Source organism: Fulmarus glacialis, unplaced genomic scaffold, assembly GCF_000690835.1.
Source record: "Fulmarus glacialis isolate BGI_N327 unplaced genomic scaffold, ASM69083v1 scaffold228, whole genome shotgun sequence".
Taxonomy (NCBI): domain Eukaryota; kingdom Metazoa; phylum Chordata; class Aves; order Procellariiformes; family Procellariidae; genus Fulmarus; species Fulmarus glacialis.
Genome location: NW_009228724.1, coordinates 103,634 through 126,235, shown reverse-complemented (window position 1 = coordinate 126,235; position 22,602 = coordinate 103,634). Strand labels below are relative to the sequence as shown.

Sequence of the window (22,602 nt, the reverse complement as noted above, 5' to 3'; positions counted from 1 at the left end):
AGGATTTAAGTGTATCTAGTGTGCAGGTTAAGAGCTTCCAATTTAGTCTTCTTCAGAAGAAATCCAGTTCATGTGCACCAAGACCATGCTGGAAACTAAATCATATGGGATAAGCCAGGACAATCAAGACGCTAAATTCCAAACTGTGCTACTGCTCCAAGCTGAAACAGCCCATGCTGGGGGTGATTTTTGTATGGAGAGTGGAATGATAGGCTTCTATCATACGTAGTAATGATTGTTGATGACAAGGTTGGTCTGACTTCCCTTCTACCACATTTTAACTATCAATGGCAAAAGTTATGTTAGACACACCTAGAAACTTGTAATTTCTCCATCATTATTTATTTTTATTATTATTATTATTATTATTATTATTATTATTATTAGTATTATTACTATTATTTTTCCATTTACAGGAATAGCAGAAATGTGCCTTGGATTAAATTAATAAATACTTATGACAATACTCTTTTTTTGCAAGCAAGGATTTGGAAGTGAGACAGAACCATTCATAAGATATCTGTATGAAGTTTTACTTCTTGACTTGTGTTCCTAAGTCCTGTGCCTCTGAATGTTCTCTTTATTTAGAAATAATGGTAAGGGAAGAAAACAACAAACAGTAAATGACTTTAATACCCTAGTTCATTATACTCAATAGTGCAGGAGGTAGACATTATTTCTTCCATAAGGCAGTAATTTGTGGAACTAAGAGTGAGGGAAGAGAAAATTTATCCCTATTCCTGCTAAAACTAGCCTTGAAAATTGTACATGCAATTCTGTTTGTATTTATCATCTTTAAATAACATTGTGCTACAGTTCCAGGCAAACCTCGGCTTGTGATTAGCCACACACAGATGAACACGGCTCTAATTCAGTGGCACCCTCCTGTGGACACTTTTGGCCCGCTGCAGGGTTATCGCCTGAAGTTTGGTCGCAAAGATGTGGATACATTTACAACCATGGAGTTCTCAGAGAAGGAAGACCACTTCACGGCCACAGACATTCACAAAGGAGCTTCTTACGTCTTCAGGCTCTCAGCTAGAAATAAAGTGGGCTTTGGGGAGGAGATGGTTAAAGAGATTTCTGTTCCTGAAGAGGTACCCAGTGGATTTCCCCAAAATCTTCACTCGGAAAGCTCTACTTCTACATCAGTTCAATTAACTTGGCAGATGCCACTCTTGGCAGAGAGAAATGGCATTATCACCAAATATACCATCTTGTACAGAGATATCAATGTTGCTTACCTTTCCTGCTGATACCACTATGACACTTTCTGGCTTAAAACCAGATACCACATATGACGTAAAAGTACGTGCGCACACAAGCAAAGGGCCTGGTCCATATAGTCCAAGTGTCCAGTTCAGGACACTACCCGTGGATCAAGGTAGGATTTGTCTGCTTATGGCGTTGACCTTTAAAGGAGTATCGGTCTTTGGATATCAGTGTTTTTGAAGCTGTAAATAAAACTGACCAGCCCATTCATAAAAATAGGTTCATCAAACACAAAAGGTAAAGTATGTAAATCTTAGTATGTTTTGGATGCCTTAGAATTCAGTTGTCCCTTGCCAAGCAAGTTCTGGCTAACATCTTCACAATTTTTTCAGGTAAGGAAAATGTACGTGTTGGGTTGTCACTAGATAACAGTGAGAATGAGTTAAAACGTGGTATTTAAATATGAGCAAACAGGTAGGAGAATTGAATCCTTGTTGTGTTTTGACCTAAATGGAAAGCCAATACTCCCAGGTAGCAGTGGAAATATGACAAGATCTAAGCTCCAAGATATTGTTTATATACACTGTTTCTTTTTTTCCAGCAGTGTTTGCAAAAAATTTTCATGTTAAAGCAGTAATGAAGACTTCTGTTTTGCTATCCTGGGAAATTCCAGAAAATTACAATTCAGCCTTGCCTTTTAAAGTAAGTTACTTTCCATTTGTATGAGAGAAAATGCAGGAACTAGAGGATGTCATTCATCTGGTTAAGTAGCTTACTCAATATATGGATTTTTTTGGTATTGCCGTATTTAAGAATGCAAACTAATCACCAATATTCACCCAAGCTGTTAAATTCAGTCGTTTGGCAATATGAGCTTTCCACTGTTGTGGCAGTATTTCCAAGTCAGGCTCACACTGGTTATTAGGCATGGTATGAACACCTTGCTAATTTGTAATTTGTTGCTACTATATTTTAGAGAAAACACTGAAAGGAAATAATAATTTTTTTTTTTTTAAATCATTTCTGTAGTGACTGTAACTGAGTACCATTTTGGTTTTTGTCTCCTCACATTTACAACAACGCATTTTTGCTTTACAACTCTTTTACTCCACTAACTATAGCATTAGCCAGATAGAGAGACTCAATGTAACCTGTAGTCTGGCTGGCCTTTCTTCTGCATCATTCTTCATCATTTGTGTCATCTCAGGCGGTGGCGAGTGAAGATTGAAGATCGGTATTTTATGAACTAAAAGTTGCAAAAACCTTACTGAATAAGGAGTGTGAATGAAAAAGTCAAGGTATCTTTAACAACAAGTGTGCCTTGATATAAATACTGGGTTCAAGCAAAACTACTGAATTTGAATAAGTGGAACTGGATTTTAGGAGTGCTTACACTGCTTTAAATTAATGTAGTTCTTTTTTAACCCTGAAAGAGAGAAGTTTAATTGCAGTAGTGAAATCAGTACTATCTTACAGCCTAAAATGCCCAGTAACTTTCATTTTAAATTTATAGCTATGTTCATTCCTGAATTCAGCGTGACAGTATCAGTTGCCTTCTCTTAGTAACCAAAACCACCTTCAATTTATGTATTAACTTAGATCCTTTATGATGATGGAAAAATGGTGGTGGAGGTTGATGGACGTGCTACTCAAAAGCTGATCACTAACTTGAAGCCAGAGACATCATATTCATTTGTGCTGACAAACAGAGGGAATAGTGCTGGAGGTCTTCAGCACAGAGTGACAGCAAAGACTGCACCAGATGTGCTTCGCACCAAGCCAGTCTTCATTGGAAAGACCAACTTAGATGGCATGATAACTGTGGAACTTCCAGAAGTACCTTCAAATGAGAATATAAAGTGAGTGAATGAATGACATACCATTGGATGAACCAGGGCTTTATTTTTCATAATGGTACAGAGAGTACAGCACTCTGCAGTAGTATTTGGACTAATATTGGAATAATATTTGACAATACTAAACTGGGAGGTGCTGTTGACTCTCTCGAGGGACAAGAGGCCTTGCAGAGGGATCTAGACAGATTGGAGCATTGGGCAATCATCAATGGCATCAAATTTAACAAGAACAAATGCCATAATCTGTGGTTAAGATACTTGAATGCATCCAGCGGAGGACAACAAAGCTGGTGAAAAGGCTGGAAAGTATGTTCTATAAGGAGCGGCTAAGGACTTTGGGTTTGTCTAGTTTCGAGAAAAGGAGGCTGAGGGGCAACCTCATTGCTCTCTACAGCTTCCTGAAAAGGGGAAATGGAGAGGGAGCTGCTGACCTCTTCTGCCTGGGATCCAGTGATAGGACGAGTGGGAATGGCTCAAAGCTCTGTCAAGGGAGGTTCAGACAACATTAGGAAACATTTCTTTACCAAGAAGGTGGTCAAACACTGGAACAGGCTTCTTAGAGAGATGATCAATGCCCCATCCCTGTCAGTGTTTAAGAGGCGTTTGGACAATGCCCTTAATAATTTGCTTAAACTTTTGGTCACCCCTGAAGTGGTCAGGCAGTTGGACTAGACAATCATTGTAGGTCCCTTCCAGCTGGAGCTATTGTATGAGTTTGTCACGTAGCCAATTATATAAGACTGAGTAAAATCTGGATGGAAATATATGGAAAAGGATTGTCCTTCAGTTTGTAGTTGTTTCTCGGAGTATTTTTGTGTTTCATCACTGATTTCAAATAGCAAAGACAGATTAAGGAAGCCAGTTGTGTTTTGAACAACAAGAAGAATGGATAAGCCATCGATGGGTAGCTACCATGCTGCAGCACCTTGAAGTACTCAGACTCAGTCATTCCAGATTTACATGGAGTTTTAAAGAATTGTTACTGCACTTATATTAATTTGGATGAATTAATTATGAAGTTTTTTATGAAAAGAAAAATCTCAGATCCTCTCCACTGGTCCCAGAAAGAAAACAGGACATTTTGCTGAGAAATTTGGCAGAGAGTTTACTAGAGGTTACTTAGATTTTGGGGGAAAAGGTGCTGTGGAGAGTTAAACAACAGAAATAGGACTAAAGAGCTGACAGCACACAGTCAGCAGGGATTAGAAAGGTTAGACAATAAAGATTTGCCAAGAAAACATGAGGCATGTTACAATCAATAAGTGTTATTGCTCTGCTTATAGTGATTCCTGTTGGTCTATAAGGTTCCCATGTGTAATGTAAAGGAAATAGGGAGGAAAATGAGCAAGTCATTAAATATTGTTGGGGATTCAACTTGTTCTCTCCCTGGTGAATTTTTACGGACGGCTTTGTAGAAAGCTGCTCCCCTTTTTCATTACTGACAGAGGATTTTGAGGGAGGTGAGGTCAAGAAAGAAATGACTTTGAGACATTAACAGGATGAAAAACTGAAAAATGTAGCCATTATCATTAGATTGAGTAAGATGCGGTCAGTAACAAATGCAGCTAAGGAAGACTGAAGATGGAATGAGTCAAAAAAGATTTATGAGGCAGAGCATTCACACAGAGAAAAAAGTGCAGGGTAGCTGGTCAAACAATAGCAGAAGATAGCAGTAGAAAAAGAGCTGATGCCCTTCCTTTTACGTGGTGTAAAAAAAATGAAAGAGGCTAAGTGACATCAGGAAAGGTACATTAAACCTATGGGGTCCAACTGCCAATTTTGCAAATAATGTATCTCCTCTTTCTGTATCTATTTCTAAGAAGATGTGATCATGCTTCAGGTAGAAAAACAAAACAACAAAAAAAAGATTGACTTGATCTTGGAAGCAGGCATACCAAAGCAACTACATACTGAACAGAAAAAGCTTACCTTATGCTTGTTAGAATAAGTAAGATTACTGCAGCTATAGTCTTTCTATGGGAAGAACAATTTTGTGTAGTAGTTATATTGACATTTTTACAGTTGCTGTTCCTCTATGGGTACATCGTATGCTTATGATTGTCTCCGTCTTACTATGAAGTACTATACACTGAGAATCTTTCAATAATACTAATTACACAGAAGGTGAAACAGTTAATGGTTTCCTCTAATGAATTATAGGTAAATACTAATGGGATTGAGGGTAATGTTATAAGATCCTTTGTAATTTATTGAAGATGGTAGAAGTAATTTTCATTATTTCGATGTTTGATGGTGATACAGCATAGAAATTGGAGCAGAGCTCACCTTATGCTAGGTAAAATGGATCTCTCTTGCTGGCGTCATCTCAAATGAGAATTTCTTCATTTTCTTGTAGTATTTTGGGCTAATCCAAACAATTTTTATGTCTAAAGGACAGTTAATGTTTCTCTGGATCTCTTCCATCTTTGCAAAGTCTTAGGTAAAACCAGAGTTGTATGGAAGACTTTGGCCTTTGTAATACTCAGTAGTTCAAGCAATATCCAAGCAAACGTTCCATTTCTCACCCTTCCCCCCCCCCAAAAAAAAACCTCAAAACAAACAAGCAAATAATAAAGCAAAAAATAAAACATGTTTTTCAAAAGATGCTGCATTTTCTGGAGTTAGCTAGAAATAACAGAACTTTGTTGTCCTTTACAATTTGCAGCACTGTATATTTATGTGAACAGTTTGATTTTTCTTTTTGCTGTTGATGTACTTGTGCTTTCAGCTTTAAAATACTCTGTATATGCTGAAAGTCTTAGTGGATGATCAAAGTTATGAGTGGGAGGAATGCATGAAACAAGTGTTGTGAAAGTAACATTTACATGCTGGATGTTCCTTGATTGAAAAAAAAGTATGAACACTGTTAGCTTAAAAAAGAAAAAGAAGAAGAAGGAAAAAAAAGGATAAGTAAGAGACTGCTGTGGAGTTCATCCAGCAGATGTATCTTTGATGTCTGAAAGACATATAGGGGCGAATTCTCAATTGCTTTTTGTCTTGATTCTTAGGCATCTGTTAAAGAAAAGGTATGTAGGTTGTAGTTATTGTATACATGGATAGAGAGGAATTCACTAGGATTTGTTATTCATGTAACCAAAGAATTTTTAAAATACATACTCAGGTCTAAAAACTGAGTTCAACCAGCCTTACTAGTTTTGAATAAGAACATCGGTGTAAAAGATGATTTATCATATTGTTACTATAAGAATGCATGCTGCAGATTTAATTTAAATACTGAAATACAGCAAGTGAGCAGCAGTTAAAAATCTGTGGCCCAAACTTCTCGTTTTCAGCATGTCTTGTTGGAGCTCAGCATTTCCACAGAGAAACTTCTCAAATTTCTTAACACAAGAATTAACAAATGTGTGCACTTACTACAGTAGTTAAAAATCCAAAGTTTTGTTACATTTCTTTTATGGGAACGAGCTTTAGTTAAGAAGAAACCATTAAAATGGACCAATGGCGTGCACTGGTATGGAAGAAAGATAGTTTATAGAGTCGGTTTAGATTGAGATAGTTTTTGATCAATTGTAAGGCAAGTCCTTTTCTGTAGACTGTCTTTTGTTAATTACTTCAGGTTTTTCAGCTGCATTGCTTGAGTAAAATGAATAGTCAGTGCTGCAGAAGGTTGAACAGGCTGTAAAAAATGGCAGACTGGAAGAGAAGAAGATGGTCCATGGGACACAAAAATTATCTTCCATAATGGAGAGCCAGAGACACTTTCTAAATAAGCTCTGTTGTTACTAGAAACAAAGGAGAGCAGCTTCTTTCCCTCTCCCCTGAGATGGAGAATACTTGACTTTTTGACAAGTGTGTTTATCAAGAAGATGTATATTATACCATCCTAGATGTCCTGCTGTTGTGATTCTACTGCTTCTTTCCTCACACTAATGTGAAATTATGGATCTGCCTGGCATGTATCCAGGCTTTGTGAAGGAAACAAGGAAAGTGCCATATCTCTATTATACTAGAAAGTATAATTTACTAGTCTCCATAGGGGGGAGGAGGAAAATATTTTCAGGAAAATGTTTCTGAGGAAATCTGATATAAGTAATTTGCAAATCCTAGCTGTAAAAGGAGCATACATCAAGCTCTTTTCTCTATGACTGTGAACAGAATACTTAAGTAGATAAAGCTGATGGTGATTGATACTCAAAAGTAAAGAGTGTGTGGGTGAAGTGTATGCTAAGTCGTCTTTATTTTCTGTTTTTGATAGTATTGGCATCAACAAACATTTTATACTAACCTACTATTCTGATTATACATGAAAATGGGGGAAGATGCGGTGATAATTGAAATTTAAATACATGGTAATATGTTTCAATTTAGGGGTTTGGGTTTTTTCCCCAGTGTGATGGTGACAGGGCACAAATATCCCATGGCTCCTGTATTTCAAATGAAATAATAAACTGCAGTCAAATATGTAGGCATTTAGAATATTGTAATTAGTTTCTTATACATATTTATATGTTTACATGAAAAGGCAGGTAATTACTGCCATTTGTTTGTCAAATGTTTTACACTGGATGTGGTTTCAAGAGTGTGAATCTTTACAACTATGTTTGGAAGGCTGCAGTGGCATAACAGTGTGCAAAAGTTTGCTCTCAACATACCACTGTTCTCTTAAGTCCACTGAACAGACACCTACCCCATCAATTTATCTACTCCTTTTCCTTCAACTTCACATTTGTCCAACTGTTTCCTTTACAGAGGTTATTACATAGTTATTGTGCCTTTGAAGAGGTCTCGTGGAAAGTTTATCAAACCATGGGAGAGTCCAGATGAAATGGAACTAGATGAGGTACTGTATGTTTTTGTTGTCGTCTTCTTGTTTATTAGAGATACAATCTTATTAGTGGTATGTGATTAACTCACCAGTTTTAGAAGTTTTGGTTGTCAGGATATTTTATATTTATATTTGAATTAGCCTGTGGGGATTGAAACAAAAGTTCAAATTACTTAAATTAGAAGACAATAAAGACATTAAGTTGCAATAAAGCACACGAAGTGTCTGATCTTTGTTGGCATTAATATTTTATTCTTTTCCTATTGTAAAGCGTAATGGAAAAGTGCAGGAGGTGAAATGAGTTGTCAGCAAAAGCTTAATCACCAATGATATGAACTCTAATAAAGGTCTGGTTCATTAGTGGGGTGTTTACTAAGCCTGTAACAAATGCTAAATTGCAATTTGCACTGCAATTTAACATTTGACCTTCTTGTGGTGTTTTTACCTGATTCTCACATACTGTAATGTTTCTGGTTAGAAAACTTTTACAGTAGTCTCCGTTCTACTGACAGTTTGTGCTCAGAAATAAATGAATGAAGTAGGAAAGAGCAACATCGTGTTATCATTCGGCACTATAAATGACATTAACCCAAAAGGTGGAAGTACTTTCATTTTAGGAATAAGCCCAGTAATACTAGAAATCAATTCATTATGTTACTGATATAATAATAGTTCCAGGAAGTATAGTGTCAGCATTCAGTCCTGTCTTCTGTTTTACTGAAGGACAATATAGCTCATGCGAACTTGTGTTTCCTTTTTCAATCTAAATTTGGAATAATACTAATATTTATCATTGTAAAGCTCTTTTGAAAGCCCCATATGAAAGCCCTGTACAAAAGACAGGTGGTGGTGGTGTTATTGTTATTGTTGTATCTGGCTAGGATTTTAGATCTCATTCAGATGCTATGGTAATTTGTACGTGTAATATCTCCGCAATTCAAAGACCAGAAATCAAAGTCAGTTTCTTTACTCCTGATTTAGTGATCTTTTGACTGGATCCTTTCTATTTTTCCATTTTCTTTTGGTGGATTCAAGAGTTTTATGTTACAGAGATGCTTCAACATATGCTTCCCTATAATACAATCACTGTAGTAATGATCACCTGCGAGCAATCACAAGGCTTTTTTCCCTCCTCCCACTGACAAAATGATATCAATTTCAATGTTTGCACAAAATGTAAGGAAAATAAAGATCTTCACCAAACTAACACTGCTGTAGAAAGCTTTCAAAATATAAACAGAGGTCTTTCAGTCTTTAGTTTATTTTCTGATCAGAAACGGCAAAGAAGAATATATACAGCAACAGGAGAACCCTTAATCAGAAGATTAAAAACAACTGTTCAAAAGAAGGCATGGTTTTCATTACTGCTGACTGACTGATTGAAGCCTCTGTTTCCTCTTGACCAGTTTCATTTATGTGATCATCTCATTTGATTCAATTGGAGCGATGACTTGCTTTCATCTATTAACTTCTTCCCTTTAAAAGAACTTGGATGCTATCAGCTCATGATCATAGTCCTAGGTGACATCAAATTCAGTTAAACCGTAAAACTCTGACAGCAAGACCCATACAGTAATGGAAAATTGTTTTAATATTACCACCCACTTTTAACATCCAAAGACTGTAGTCACATTCAGCAGCATTAACAGATTAAAGGATAGGTGCCAGATGACATTGAACTTTTTGGCAATTAAATTCTACAGTCCTGCTTGATTCCCATAACAAAGGGTCATTTTAATCATCCTGCAGGTTGCAGTGCATTAATCTGTATAACAGACTGATAAAGAGCATTTATTAATTCAGAAATATTTGGGTCAGGATGGGTTGTTTCCCACTTCTACTGATATAATTGAGACCACTTCGTAGAATTAATGGTGGAAGAAATAAGATATGCATTGACTGGAAAAAGAAAATTATTTCTGATCCCTTGATGTATCTTTTACAATTGCCAGCAATACATATAGTAAGTACTGTGTAGAGAAAAAATCAAAAGCAGGCAGCAACTGTATTTCATGCTAACTCATCCAGTTTCTATTACTTAAAAGACTGGTTTAATTCCAGCTTTAGAAAATGTATGTATATTGTTATTAGGTGTACTATTCCTGACAAACATGTGAAAGCAGTGGCACAATAAATCAATTCGGAAAAAAAAGCCCACAAAAACTAACCACACTACTCTATGAGCAAATAATTCCTAAAGGTCAAGTGAAGATACTTGCGCATATCTTTTTTTAGTACAGTCTCAGGTATCTGGCTAGTATCAGAAAGGGTCAGGCATAGATTTTTCCAAAGTATGTTCCAAATACTTTGCGTACATTGTCAGAAGAAAAGTATTTGCTGAAAATGCTACTCTGGAGTATTAACTCCAGTACATAACTGACCAGTCCAAAAGACTCTCCAGCCTTGTCATAGTTACCTAATCTTCCTGGTTCCTTGAATCTCAGTTCTGAAAGAATCTTAGAGCAGACAATGGACTAGATATTGTGTATCTGAAAATAATAGTTATTAGAGATACAATCCTTTTTTATTAACTCAGAATTTCATTGTATTTTGAGTATCATGAGATCTAGTTACTTTAAATAGATATGCCATGCAAATAAATGAAATATAAACAAAATATTATGATTTGCAGTAAGAATTACCCAGTAGGATTATTTTAGATTTGTAAGCAATAAACCTAAATAAAAGCCTGCATGGTAAGTCTTAAATCAATTCAGTAAATTTATTGAAATCCTGGTATAAAGTACAACAGGAGATATATGTGCAAGTAATGATATTTGGCAACAACCCCATTTATACATGAAACATGAATGAGGCCAGAGGTTCACCTGAGGTCTATTGAGTCATGTGTAATCAATGTCACAGACAAAATTTTTAGCTACACACAAAGATACCTAATTTTAGCTGGCCTTATGTGATGAATAACCAGCTTTGGAAAAGTTGAACACATTTTGTTTGACTCAGGCTAATTAACTTCTAGCATTCATAGCCAAAACTCAGTTTCTGATCACTTCACCCACTGTAATACAGTACTTCAGCATTGCTATCTGTTAAATACATGCATTTTATGTTACTAATTCAAGTGCAAGAAATAATTAAGATCAAACATTTTTCTTCCCCTTTCAATCTCAAGCTAATTTTGATTGCAGTACTCTTGCAGTGTTTTGACATTTTATTATGAGTTATTTAAAATCTAAATTGTAAATATGGTGTAATCTGTAAACATACAATAAAGAATTTATTTGAGGTAGTCACACAAATAACTTTAAATTCAAGTGGAAACCATACCCATAAATGAAAGTATCAGTTATCTTCAGGGATGGCTCAAGCCATGTACTTCTCCTTGTACTGCAGTTCTTACAGCTCCTGACTTCCAGTTAGGATACATATCACATTGTTATTACCTGAATATCTACATCTGTGTTTCAGCAGACTTCAGAATAGTCAGTGGTCAGCACCCTGCATAGCTGTTATTATCCTTATAAAAGGTGGCTTCGTATGGATACAAACTTTTCACAGAGTGCTTCCCTCAGCAGATCTTATAAGGGCTGAAGCAACGTGGAACAAACTTTGATTAGTCTCTGCCTCATGTTCTGCCCTCAGTAACTCTACACAGGGCATAGGAAGCTACCAATAGATGTGAGAGTCACCTTCAATAAAGCAGCTAAATAGAAATCTTCTAAATATTACAGTTCTCTACTGCTTTCATTTTTATACCATGCAAATTTACTCTAGCTGCTCATTAAACTGAGACATAAAGAGAAATATGGACTGCTGATTGTAATAGTCCTTGAATAATGAATAACGATTTCCAGTCTCAAATTATGGCCAGTTCTTTTTTGCTCAGGGGATCCATTGCAGTGTACCAGCTTTTGTGTTGGAGCATGGAAATTGATAGAGTTAAATGAATGGAAAATCTCTGCAACAGAGAACAGACTCAGCCTTAGAGCTGGAAAGCAGTTGACTGTAGATCTTCGAAGGAGTAACATCCAAATGCCCTCAATGCTAAGGAAGTTTGGATCCAAGTAGTACAGGTTGCTTCCATGTCTATTTGCAGCCTGTGTTTGAAATATGTACTTCAGTGAGAAGGGGTGTTAGAGTAATTAGTATTAAAAGTTTCTGTCTCACAAACAGAGTGAATAGTAGATTGGTTTACATGCATAGTAGATTGGTTTACATGCATTGGAATTGTTAATTGTGTAATCGCAAAATACAAGATCCCATGTGGGGAAGGCAAGAAGATGTGCTAGCTAGCTGAGGCCTAACAGTGAAGAAGAGGCTGAAGCAAGAGAGCTTCCCTGACTAAACATGTTCTTTAAAATGAAAATATATAGTGAAGTTTAGATTTTAATCTCTTTTTTTATTGATGTCTATCTAGCTCTGGAGATTTGTCTCCTCCTAACAAAGACGTTTGTGCTAATCTATTGTATTAGCACTGTTTTTAGGCTGAAAAGCCTAAAACAAATCTGTGACCTTGGAACAATTTATGATTGCAGTCTGAGGCTACAGAACATTGAATAAGTTTCATAAGTGAAAAACGAGGGGAACCATAAAGAGGCCTTAGAAGTCATCACTTACCAGCCAGGAAAAATTCAGGCTCCTTGTAATCAAATCAGATTAATATTTGTTGAATGCCAATATATCTAAAGTCATAAAAGATATTGAATAAGCATTTGTCTGATTTAATAAGTAATTAATCAATGGTTTATACCAGCTAAGCTTAAGTTCCTTCATTAGTTAGTATAGGATTTACAAGTTTGAGCCTAGCATCTAATTTTGTCGTAAATGTGCTGACGTAAATTTTGGCTTTGTTCATCAGAAGAAATATTTTATGAAACAAAGAAAGTCAGATTAGGCAGTTAAAATCTGAAGTGTGGGTTGTGTATGGTAGGGTGGTAGATAATATTTTCCTAGTCTAGCAGTAGGAAAGTTGTTGTAGGATACATAGGTCCTGTTATTGATCCCTATCATCAATCTGTTGTGTTGTACACACGTGTTGTACAAACCATGAAGAACACGACTTTTGGTGCTTTTGTACAAATAAAATGGCCATCAATTTCAGGTTTGGGATGGAAGATATGTTTACAAATCACTCCTATAAACTCTTCTGCACTTCCTTTACTGTTTGTGAAGTACGTTGGAAAGCACACTTTTCCCTGAGATGTTCAGGAATTTAATATTGCCAGAATGCTTGGTAGTCCTCATTTAGAGAGAGAGAGAGAAGAAAAAGAAAAAAAAAAAAAAAAAAAAAAGCTGTTCATAGCTACTTAGTATTGAATTGTCTGTATTTCAGAGTTACCAGAAAAAGTTAAAAATAGTTAATATAAATTGATTTTCAAATCTTGGGATTTTTTTTTTTTCAATTTTGTTTTTTTTTTCCTGGTTTTTAAATAATTACATCATATGACTTACTAAGTTTTGTTGTATCAAACAGGAGATAAGAAAGTACCTTGCATATTCATAGGGAGGGAGAAAATATTATTCTGCATTAGGAATGTGATTCTCCCTTTGAACTCGGCACTAGTGAGGCCGCACCTTGAATACTGTGTTCAGTTTTGAGCCCCTCACTAAAGAAAGACATTGAGGTGCTGGAGCATGTCCAAAGAAGGGCAACAAAGCTGGTGAAGGGTCTGGAGAACAAGTCTCATGAGGAGCGGCTGAGGGAATTGGGACTGTTTAGCCTGGAGAAGAGGAGGCTGAGCGGAGACCTTATCGCTCTCTGTAGAGTGGTAAGGAGGTTGTAGCGAGGTGGCTGTCGATCTCTTCTCCCAAGTAACAAGTGATAGGACAAGAGGAAATGGCCTCAAGTTGTGTCAGTGCAGGTTTGGATTGGATATCAGGAAAAATTTCTTCACCAAAAGGCTTGTCAAGCATTGGAACAGACTGCTGAGGGAAGTGGTTGAGTCACCATTCCTGGGGGTATTTAAAAGAGGTGTAGATGTGGAGCTTAGGGACATGGTTTAGTGGTGGACTTGGCAGTGTTAAGTTAACAGTTGGATTCGATGATCTTAAGGGTCTTTTCCAACATAAATGATTCTATAATTCTATTCTATGCCTGACTTCATATATATATATATATATACACACACATATATATATATGATGTGTAATAGGATGTGTGTACATGTATGTCCTCAGAGAAGATATGTTGCTTTATTAGCTTCCCCCCCAGCCCTCTCAGAGACAACAATATCAGACACTGAGAATTGATCTAATTGTTTTATGTTTGTAATCTGGGCAGTGCAATTGCTACCTAGTATCTTATCTTAACAAGGATGACAAGAAATTAGAAGACTTTGCAAGAACTGATTTAGTGATACTGACATGCACCATGAAATGTGGATAAATTGTATTTTTGTAGTTCCTGGTCCTGCATTAAATGTTCTCATTACATTGTCAATAATTTACATTAAAATTGTTTACAGTTATCTTTCTGTTCTTGCTTTCTCTTTCTCTCTCTTTCCCCTCCCTTCATTCTAAAGCTGCTTAAGGAGATAGCTAGGAAACGCAGAAGCATTCGTCTTGGGAGGGAAGTTGAATTAAAGCCATATATTGCAGCTCACTTTGAAGTTCTTCCTACGGAGTTCACGTTGGGGGATAAGAAGCATTACGGTGGCTTTGAGAATAAGCAACTGCAGAGTGGTCAAGAATATGTCTTCTTTGTGTTGGCTGTAATGGAGCACTCAGAATCTGTAAGTTAGTTAATGTTTTTCAATCCCAAAATTAGCTTTCCACAATCATGAAAACATTTTTTCAATGCTTACTCCACTTCCCAAAAGCTATTTTTTTTTTTTACAATAGGTTTCAGAGCATCTCTAAAGTGAGTGTTTCCTTGCTTAGTTCCAATTAATTCCTTGACTTTTCTATTTTGCTCGCATCTTTATGTGTTACTTCTGTGTATAACTGAAACCTAAGGGTCACCTTTTATTAGCTGTGTTGTGATCCTTCACAAATTACATGCTCTGCTATTTGAGATCATTGACACAGGTTCTGAGGCATGAACTTCACAGCAGCATCTTTCTCAATGTATTTAAAAAAGAGTTCCTCTCTTGCCTTAATACTACCATTGAATAGTGGTGTTGGAGACACAGGATTCTTGAAACGATCCATTGAATCAGAGACATGCACAGCTAGCCTCTTTCATTACAGTCATTCCCTGACAACTTTATCAGTGAATTGTTAGAAAGTTAGAAAATAATTCAATAATAAGGAAAATTCCTGAGGTGAGCTAAATAATGAGCTGTCATTCCTCTTTATGTAATTTATCTTGTAGTTATGTCCCTTTATGCTTGAGTTAATCTACTGCATGTAATATAGGGGGAAAAAAAAAAAAAAGACAGAAATGGGACTGTTGAAAGAAGTTGCAATACACATTAACATTTTAACATACAGTTATCATGTATCTTTCTAATTGGTACCTAAATCTGACAGATACATTTGCTGGCTCAACCGCTTGAAATTACTACACCAATAATCTGAATTCTAATCAAATGCTTCCAGTGTGTAACCTTACAATTGCTTTCTTGATGTCAACAGAATTTGCCTACTTAAACACAATGAGGAAGTAGTTTCAATCTGAATACTTTTGGATACATAGCTTTATTTGAAAATAAAGTAAGTGCCTCCTGGAAGCTCTAACATAAATCAAAAGTTCCCCTTTCACTTCTTGACAGTAGGCAGAGAATTCTGAAGGTGCTGCATCATAAAGATTCAAACTGGACAAAGTAGACAGCTTTTGGCTATAAAGTTAGATGGCCAAAAATCTGCGTGTCAGAATTCACCTGTACTAAAATTGATCTTTTTAATACAAAGTCCTGTTTATTTTTCTTTTTTTTTTTGAATTAATTAGGGCATTGGTCATTTCATATAACCCTAAGGTTATTTTTTCTGCCTGCTCCAAAGGAAGACACCAAATACAAAGAGTTTGTTACTGTAGCAATGGGCTTTTTTCTATCTTTTAAGAATACTGAAGCTGGGAAAAAAACCTGTCAGTTCAGGTGTTTCAGGAATGGAACATGAAGACTCCCCAGTTTCTGAATGGCAATCACAGACTTACAAAACATTTGGTGCCAGGTTTAGTAAAACATAACTGGACATTGTTGGCATGGGTACTAGCTCAGTACCAGCTAGTGTAAGTACTTCAGCTTTGCCGGTCCTAGTCCTATCTCTAACCTTAAACCCAAACACTGTCATAGCCCAGAGCCCAAAATGAGGCCAAATGAAGTGTAAAGAAACACGTCTCCTTTGATAACACTTCTCCTGGCTTAGGGCATCTTTCAGAATACAGTGCAAACATGGTAAATGGAAACTAATCTCTTCTCCTCGTTATCTTATTCTTTTTTTTTTCCTGATGTACTGCTCAATCAAGTTTTTAAGTCCTTTGCAAGAGCAGTAGTTCAAATCCTAGTTTAGTGCTGGTGGAGACACTCCAGCAGAGACAAGAAATAAGTACAAACCATCTCTACTTCTGACTTTACTGTAGCTCAGAGTTCTTTACATGATCCAATTTTAACAGGCTGGCTCCTCAGCCTCTCCTGTCTGTAATTTTAACTCTGCACTCAGCCATAGATCAGACATCTCAGGTGAGACCAGAATTTAAAAAAGTTATTATTTTCTTATCACAGGTCTTATCTTAGGCCAGCTGGCTTTACACCATCCAGTAAGGCAAAGATTTTCAATGGCCTCTGTTAGTTCATAATTCTAGTTCCATCTGTAAGAAAGACTTTGAGTATTTAGCTTCCCTTTGTATTCTATGGTGGCTTCCCCTGTTTTTCAGTCTTAAATTCAAGTTGTCTCCATCTTCTGTAAGAACACTCTGTTTGTCAGACAGTTTTTGACTGATCAAAATGCACCCTACTATTGCCATAGGACCCTTTTCTAGGAACCTTCTACATTCAGTCCCCTTTATTTTTCCCTGTAGTACTCTCATTCTTTCAGAAATATCCTTTCATATCTTGCAGGAAGAAACAGTGTTAAGCCAATATGAAACTAAAACAAAACCCAAAAATGAGTAACTGATGGGTTATATTCCTCAGTTTCCTAATAATTCATTTTCTCATTCTCTGCTTTAGTTGCAAAGCATTCTGTGAAGGGCTGTGTTACCTCATTTGTCTGCCGATCACTGCTAATATGTGGAGCACAAAATAAAGATAGTAATAACAAGACACCATTCAGTTTGCAAGTTTATATATTGCCTGACCTGAAGAAAAATAGCATTTTCGCATTGCTATGTTCATTGCATCATTATCTTGTATAGATTTATTTTAGATCTAGGATAGTTAATATTTTAAATGCACTTCTTTATCATTAAGTAAGATTTATTTTATTTGTACAGACCATGTATGCAACCAGCCCGTATTCTGATCCTGTTGTCTCGATGGATCTTGATCCCCAACCAATTACAGATGAGGAAGAAGGCTTAATTTGGGTTGTTGGACCAGTTCTTGCCGTGGTGTTTATCATCTGTATTGTTATTGCTATACTTCTTTATAAAAGGTAAGTTTACCTTTTAATTTTCTTACCAGGTATGTAACTTTCTGATAGATTGGCCATTTTATAGTACTGTTCCACACTATATTTTTTGTACTACAGTAGTAACTGTCATTGCTTTAGGATATTTCTGTATTTATTAATGGTTTGCAGAACACTGCAGAAATTTTAGTAGATTGATTGAAAGTTTCCAGTAATTACAGGTATGCGGGTACATTTTTCTGCTGATGACACTCTATTAACATTTCTGCATTTAAATGTTTTTTCCACTTTGCATATGTTTGTGAAGAAAATATGTGCTTGCATGTAAATATGTATGGAATTCGCACATTTGACTTTTAAAACTTATTATTAGATGTGTAATAGTAATACATTAGGGGTTACATTCAGCTTGATGTTAAACATGATTTTCATCTCCACTCAAGTAATTTGAGTTTTTACTTTTGACAGTTGGCCTCAATTTGGCTCTGTATCTATATGAATTTGAAGCTCTGATTTGAGAGATTAAAGAAACATCTGTAGCTGTTTTCTACTAATCTTGCAATGAGATCAAACTTCACTTATTCTTCTTTCACTGTCTATGACACAGATGTAGGTTTGCTATTACACAAAGGACTTTCCTCTGTCTTACAACATACTAGATGAAAACTGTGTATGATGCCTTAATTTATACATAGCAGCCTTTTACAACGTAAATGAGTTCACAGGGGTCAAGATAATAAATAAAAACCAAAGAATCAAACACACAAATTTTATTATAATATTTAGATTTTGTTCCTAATACGTTTTTCAAATATATGGATAAAGTATAACTGGGGAATACTATAAAGATGCTGTGACCTTGTTGGGGGGGGGGGGCGCACTAGGATTAATTTCATTAAATGGAGTATGTCTTCTAAAACTAATGGCTATGATGCTATCACCTGCAGAATTTAAATTCTGCTACTCCGTATGCTCTTCCCACCCTAAGTGTCTCCAGTCAAATACCTCTGAAGTTGCATGTAGAGAGCTGGCTTCAGGTTTTGGAAAGAGAATTCTCTGTTCAGCAGTAAAAAAACAGTCTAGGGTTAACCTTAGCTTTGGATTCCAAAGAGATATACATTTATAGAATGTTCCTCAGGGCTGTAATCATACAGTAGCATAATACACGGTATTGCTTGCAGATACTGTATCTCCTGAAGGTTTCTATTAGTGTCTTCTGTCTCAGCCTATCTCATTGATTCATAACCAGTGAATTTATATTTGTGTCTGTCTGTCTGTCACTTCAAAAACTGGTCATTAGAGATGTGCTAAAAGTGATGTACTCCTTTCTTCTGGTTATTTTGGAGTATTAAAAGTAAAACTTCTCCCATACTACAAAAGAAATCCAAACAATGGCATATAAAGCAGATGTGTAATTGCTTCTGGAAATATTGATTACATTTATGGAACCGTAAAAACAACCTGCAATTCTATTACCAAAAAAATCATAGGCATATTCCAAATATGAGTAGGTAAAATTTGTTCATCAGTAGTGTGAAGAGATTGTCATTTACTGAAAACGGCGGACACATTTTCTGTCCGTTATTTACTGCTGGTGCTAGAACTGTTCAGGTAAATGTCCATATGTATTTCTTTATTTTTCTATTTTCAGCTAGAAGATGTAAATTGTTAAACTGCACTGATTTGGCAAATTATCATCGAGAAATTACGATTATAGTTTTACAAGTTTGTGGTCCTCTGTGAAATTTTCATTTGTGTAAAAAAAGTAATATATAATGGGATTTTTTTTTTTCCCCCTAGAGTATGCAACCTGGATGCAAGCTAACAGCTAGCGTTTGATAGCTTTACTATCTGTAGAACAGCAATAACAGGCAGGACAGTAGGGATATTTAGCATAGTGCTTTGAGAAAACAGTGAAATTTAATTTCTGAGTTAACTCTGTTAAAGGGAATACTGTGGCTACAGGAGTTGGACATGGTAATAACATGCAATAGAAAGGGGGAAAACAAGACATTTTCATGGTTACAGGAAATTTTATAAGTGTATTTCTGGAATATATTGGGGCATAAGTGCAACAGGTGTGATAAGGAGAGAAGAAAACAAAGGATAGAGGACATCTGCCTAATACATGAAAACAATTGTGAAAAATATTAAAAAGGGGAAGATGATGTTGAAGGACGCGCAGTGGGAAGAAGACGACTGGGAAATGACCATGTCTTTTGAAGTGCGAAGGGTAGTAACTCAAATAATGGTCAACTATGCTTAATTCCCTTTGTCTATAGAAGACTTTATGAACAATTTGGACCTCTAATCTCATGATTTACAATATTACTTTTACATTTTCATTGCAGTCATAGAGAAAAGATGACTGCGGTTTCTAAAAGAATCATTTTAAGGGGAGAAGTCTTGCCTTCCTTTAAAACAGACACTACCACAGACAGTGTGGATAAGTTGCGTGGGCTGGTGTGAAGCATATTTAACTGTCCCAAAGACTAGGAGTGCATGTTTGACCCTTTTGTTATTTGTTGGTCAATTTGTATAAAGATTATTGCCTGTGCATTTACACTTCTTAAAATCTGAAAGCAAAGATATTGCATAGAAAGATTTTTAGGTCACATATTAAAATATAGCCAAAAGGTCATTGCAGCTTAGTACTTAACAGTAATAGATGGGGAAAATACTGACGAGTATCCTTTGTTGTCATCAGATATAGCTGCAATATAATATCCAACACAATTGAGTCCGATTAATGTACTGTGTACAGAAGAGCTCACAGATTTCACAGAACCAAAGGGTCACACCTCTGGAGATTCCCCGTCCCAGCCCTGCTCAGAGCATGGCCAGCTACAGTAGGTTGCTCAAAGGCTTGTCCAGGCAAGTTTCAGTATGTCGCAAGAATGGAAACTCCACAGTCTGTCTGGGCAACCTGTTGTAGTGTTCAAATATCCTCAAAGTAAAAATGATTTTTTCCTGAGCTGCAGTTGAATTTCCTGTGTTTCTGGAGTTGATATCTTGACAAATGGATGTGACTTGGCCAGTGACCAGTTCAGTGTTCTGTCATTGCAGCAATGATACCACCCTACAGTCACAGTGAAGGGAGAGAATTATTTTGGAGCAGATCTTTAATCTATTGGACTTAAATCTAAACAATCAAATTTAGGGATCCAAGTAAATAAAGTAAACATCACTTTCTTTTTGGTCATATTCTTGCCCTTAAGAAAATGAAATTTTTGCTAGTTCAAACATGGAGTGAAATATACAGCGTAGTAGGATTTATATCCAAAATCTCAAACAAAGGCAAACATTTACCTACATATAAAGATGGTGCAGGCTGTCTCCCCTAGAGGCAATGCCTAACCATTATGAGGGCTGTTTGAGTCGCAGTTTATATCTCAAGATGTTTTTGATAAAGCACTACCCTGCTACAACCTGCAGCTTAGGCACACCTACAGTAAATCCTTTCGACTTGCTTTTGAATGTGTGATACATGTTCAGTTACACAGATTCAGATGGTTAGGAACCCAGTTAGTGAATGTTAAAGAGGTCTAGAAATGATTCAGTGTATTTCAGAAACTGACAAACTAGAAAGAAAGTGCATGTCCCCATGAAGAATCCTTTCATCCCATTTTTTTTTTTTTAACATATGAATTTATGTGGCTATTCCTCCTAGTTTTTAAGAAATCACAAATTCTCTAATTCCGGCCTTTCGCTGATGAAGAGCAAAATACTCCTCATTCTAGATCTTTCTAGAGTCAGGTTTGTTTGTGGAGTGGTTTTCCATTTGTAGTTTTTTAGGGAAAATAAACTAAAGCCATCTTGACTTTGTGTTGTTTGCTTTTATAAAGTGCAGCTTTTTTATTTGGTTCAGAAGACAGAAGCCTAAGCTTGAATCTTTTAAACACAGTTAACTTTGGCACTCTTAATCATAGACTCATAGAATCATAGAGTCATAGAATCATAGAATAGTTTGGGTTGGAAGGGACCTTTAAAGGTCATGTAGTTCAACCTCCGTGCAAGAAGCAGGGACATCTTCAACTAGATCAGATTGCTCAGAGCCCCATCCAACCTGACCTTGAATGTTTCCAGGGATGAGGCATCTACCACCTCTCTGGGCAAACCGTTCCCATGTTTCACCACTCTTGTCGTAAAAAATTTCTTCCTTATATCTAGTCTGAATCTACCCTCTTTTAGTTTAAAACCATTACCACTTGTCCTATCACAACAGGCCCTACTAAAAAGTTTGTCCCCATCTTTCTTGTAAGCCCCCTTTGAGTATTGAAAGGCCACAATAAGGTCTCCCTGGAGCTTTCTCTTCTCCAGGTTAAACAACCCCAACTCTCTCAGTCTTTCCTCATAGGAGAGGCGTTCCATCCCCCTGAATGGGCCATTTTTGTGGCCCTCCTCTGGACCTGCTCCAACAGGTCCATGTCTTTCTTGTGCTGAGGACTCCAGAGCTGGACACAATACTCCAGGTGGGGTTTCACCAGCATGGAGTAGAGGGGCAGAATCACCTCCCTTGATCTGCAGGTCATCTGCTGAATCGTGAGCTGTAAGAAGAAATATGCCTACAAGGGAAAAAACAGATGTTAAAAAATGCACAGAAATTAAAATGGGGGAATCTTAAGTCAAGATGAAGGGTTCTGTAAAGACTTTTTCATAACATGCGAGTAATCTGGTCATTGCAGACTCCAGGCTATTAAAAGTTTGTAGAACCCCTATTTATTATGATAAACAGACAGACAGAAAGATAGACAAACACTGTATTTACAGTGTGTGTATAGTAGAACCTGTTGTGGGAGATAATAAATTATTTTCCCTGTTTAGCTGATCTTTATAGATCATAGATCATTACAGATCTGTATAGATCACTGTAGACCTCAAATATGTGATATTCCTTCTAAATCTAAAAAGGTGTGTAATACTTCATTGGAGAAAGATTTATGCTTACCTTACTTTTCAGGATACTGTTAAAATTTTCTTGCCATCTTATTACCTGGTTTTGTAAAATACTTTTAAAAGTTTTCTTTTTTTTTTTTTTTTTTAAATTTAGTACAAGTCTTATGTATCTCATGTATTTAACCTTGTTCTTCGCTTGCCTTTCTTTCACTCTTCTTCTCCCTTTCTCTCATTCCCTTTCTTCTTTGCTCTCCACTTTCATCTTTCCTCTCCTCCCTCCTCTCATCTCTCTTCTCTCTAGAATGTAAGAGGGAACTACATCCTAATGAGATGTCATTTGTCAATGTAATGTTAACATCACTTCGATAGCTCAAATTAAAC

The 22,602-nt window shown here is 36.4% G+C and overlaps 1 protein-coding gene across 1 annotated transcript in view; it reads left to right on the top strand.

Moving 5' to 3' along the window:
• The window catches only part of LOC104080973 (receptor-type tyrosine-protein phosphatase delta-like), a gene marked incomplete at its 5' end in the record, with an annotated part of 132,459 nt that overhangs the window by 25,372 nt on the left and 84,485 nt on the right, over positions 1–22,602 (top strand). The window contains 7 exon segments of the mRNA XM_009583548.1: positions 817–1,243; positions 1,245–1,384; positions 1,817–1,914; positions 2,812–3,071; positions 7,779–7,869; positions 14,337–14,546; positions 17,189–17,349. Coding sequence (XP_009581843.1) covers positions 817–1,243; positions 1,245–1,384; positions 1,817–1,914; positions 2,812–3,071; positions 7,779–7,869; positions 14,337–14,546; positions 17,189–17,349 — 1,387 coding nt within the window.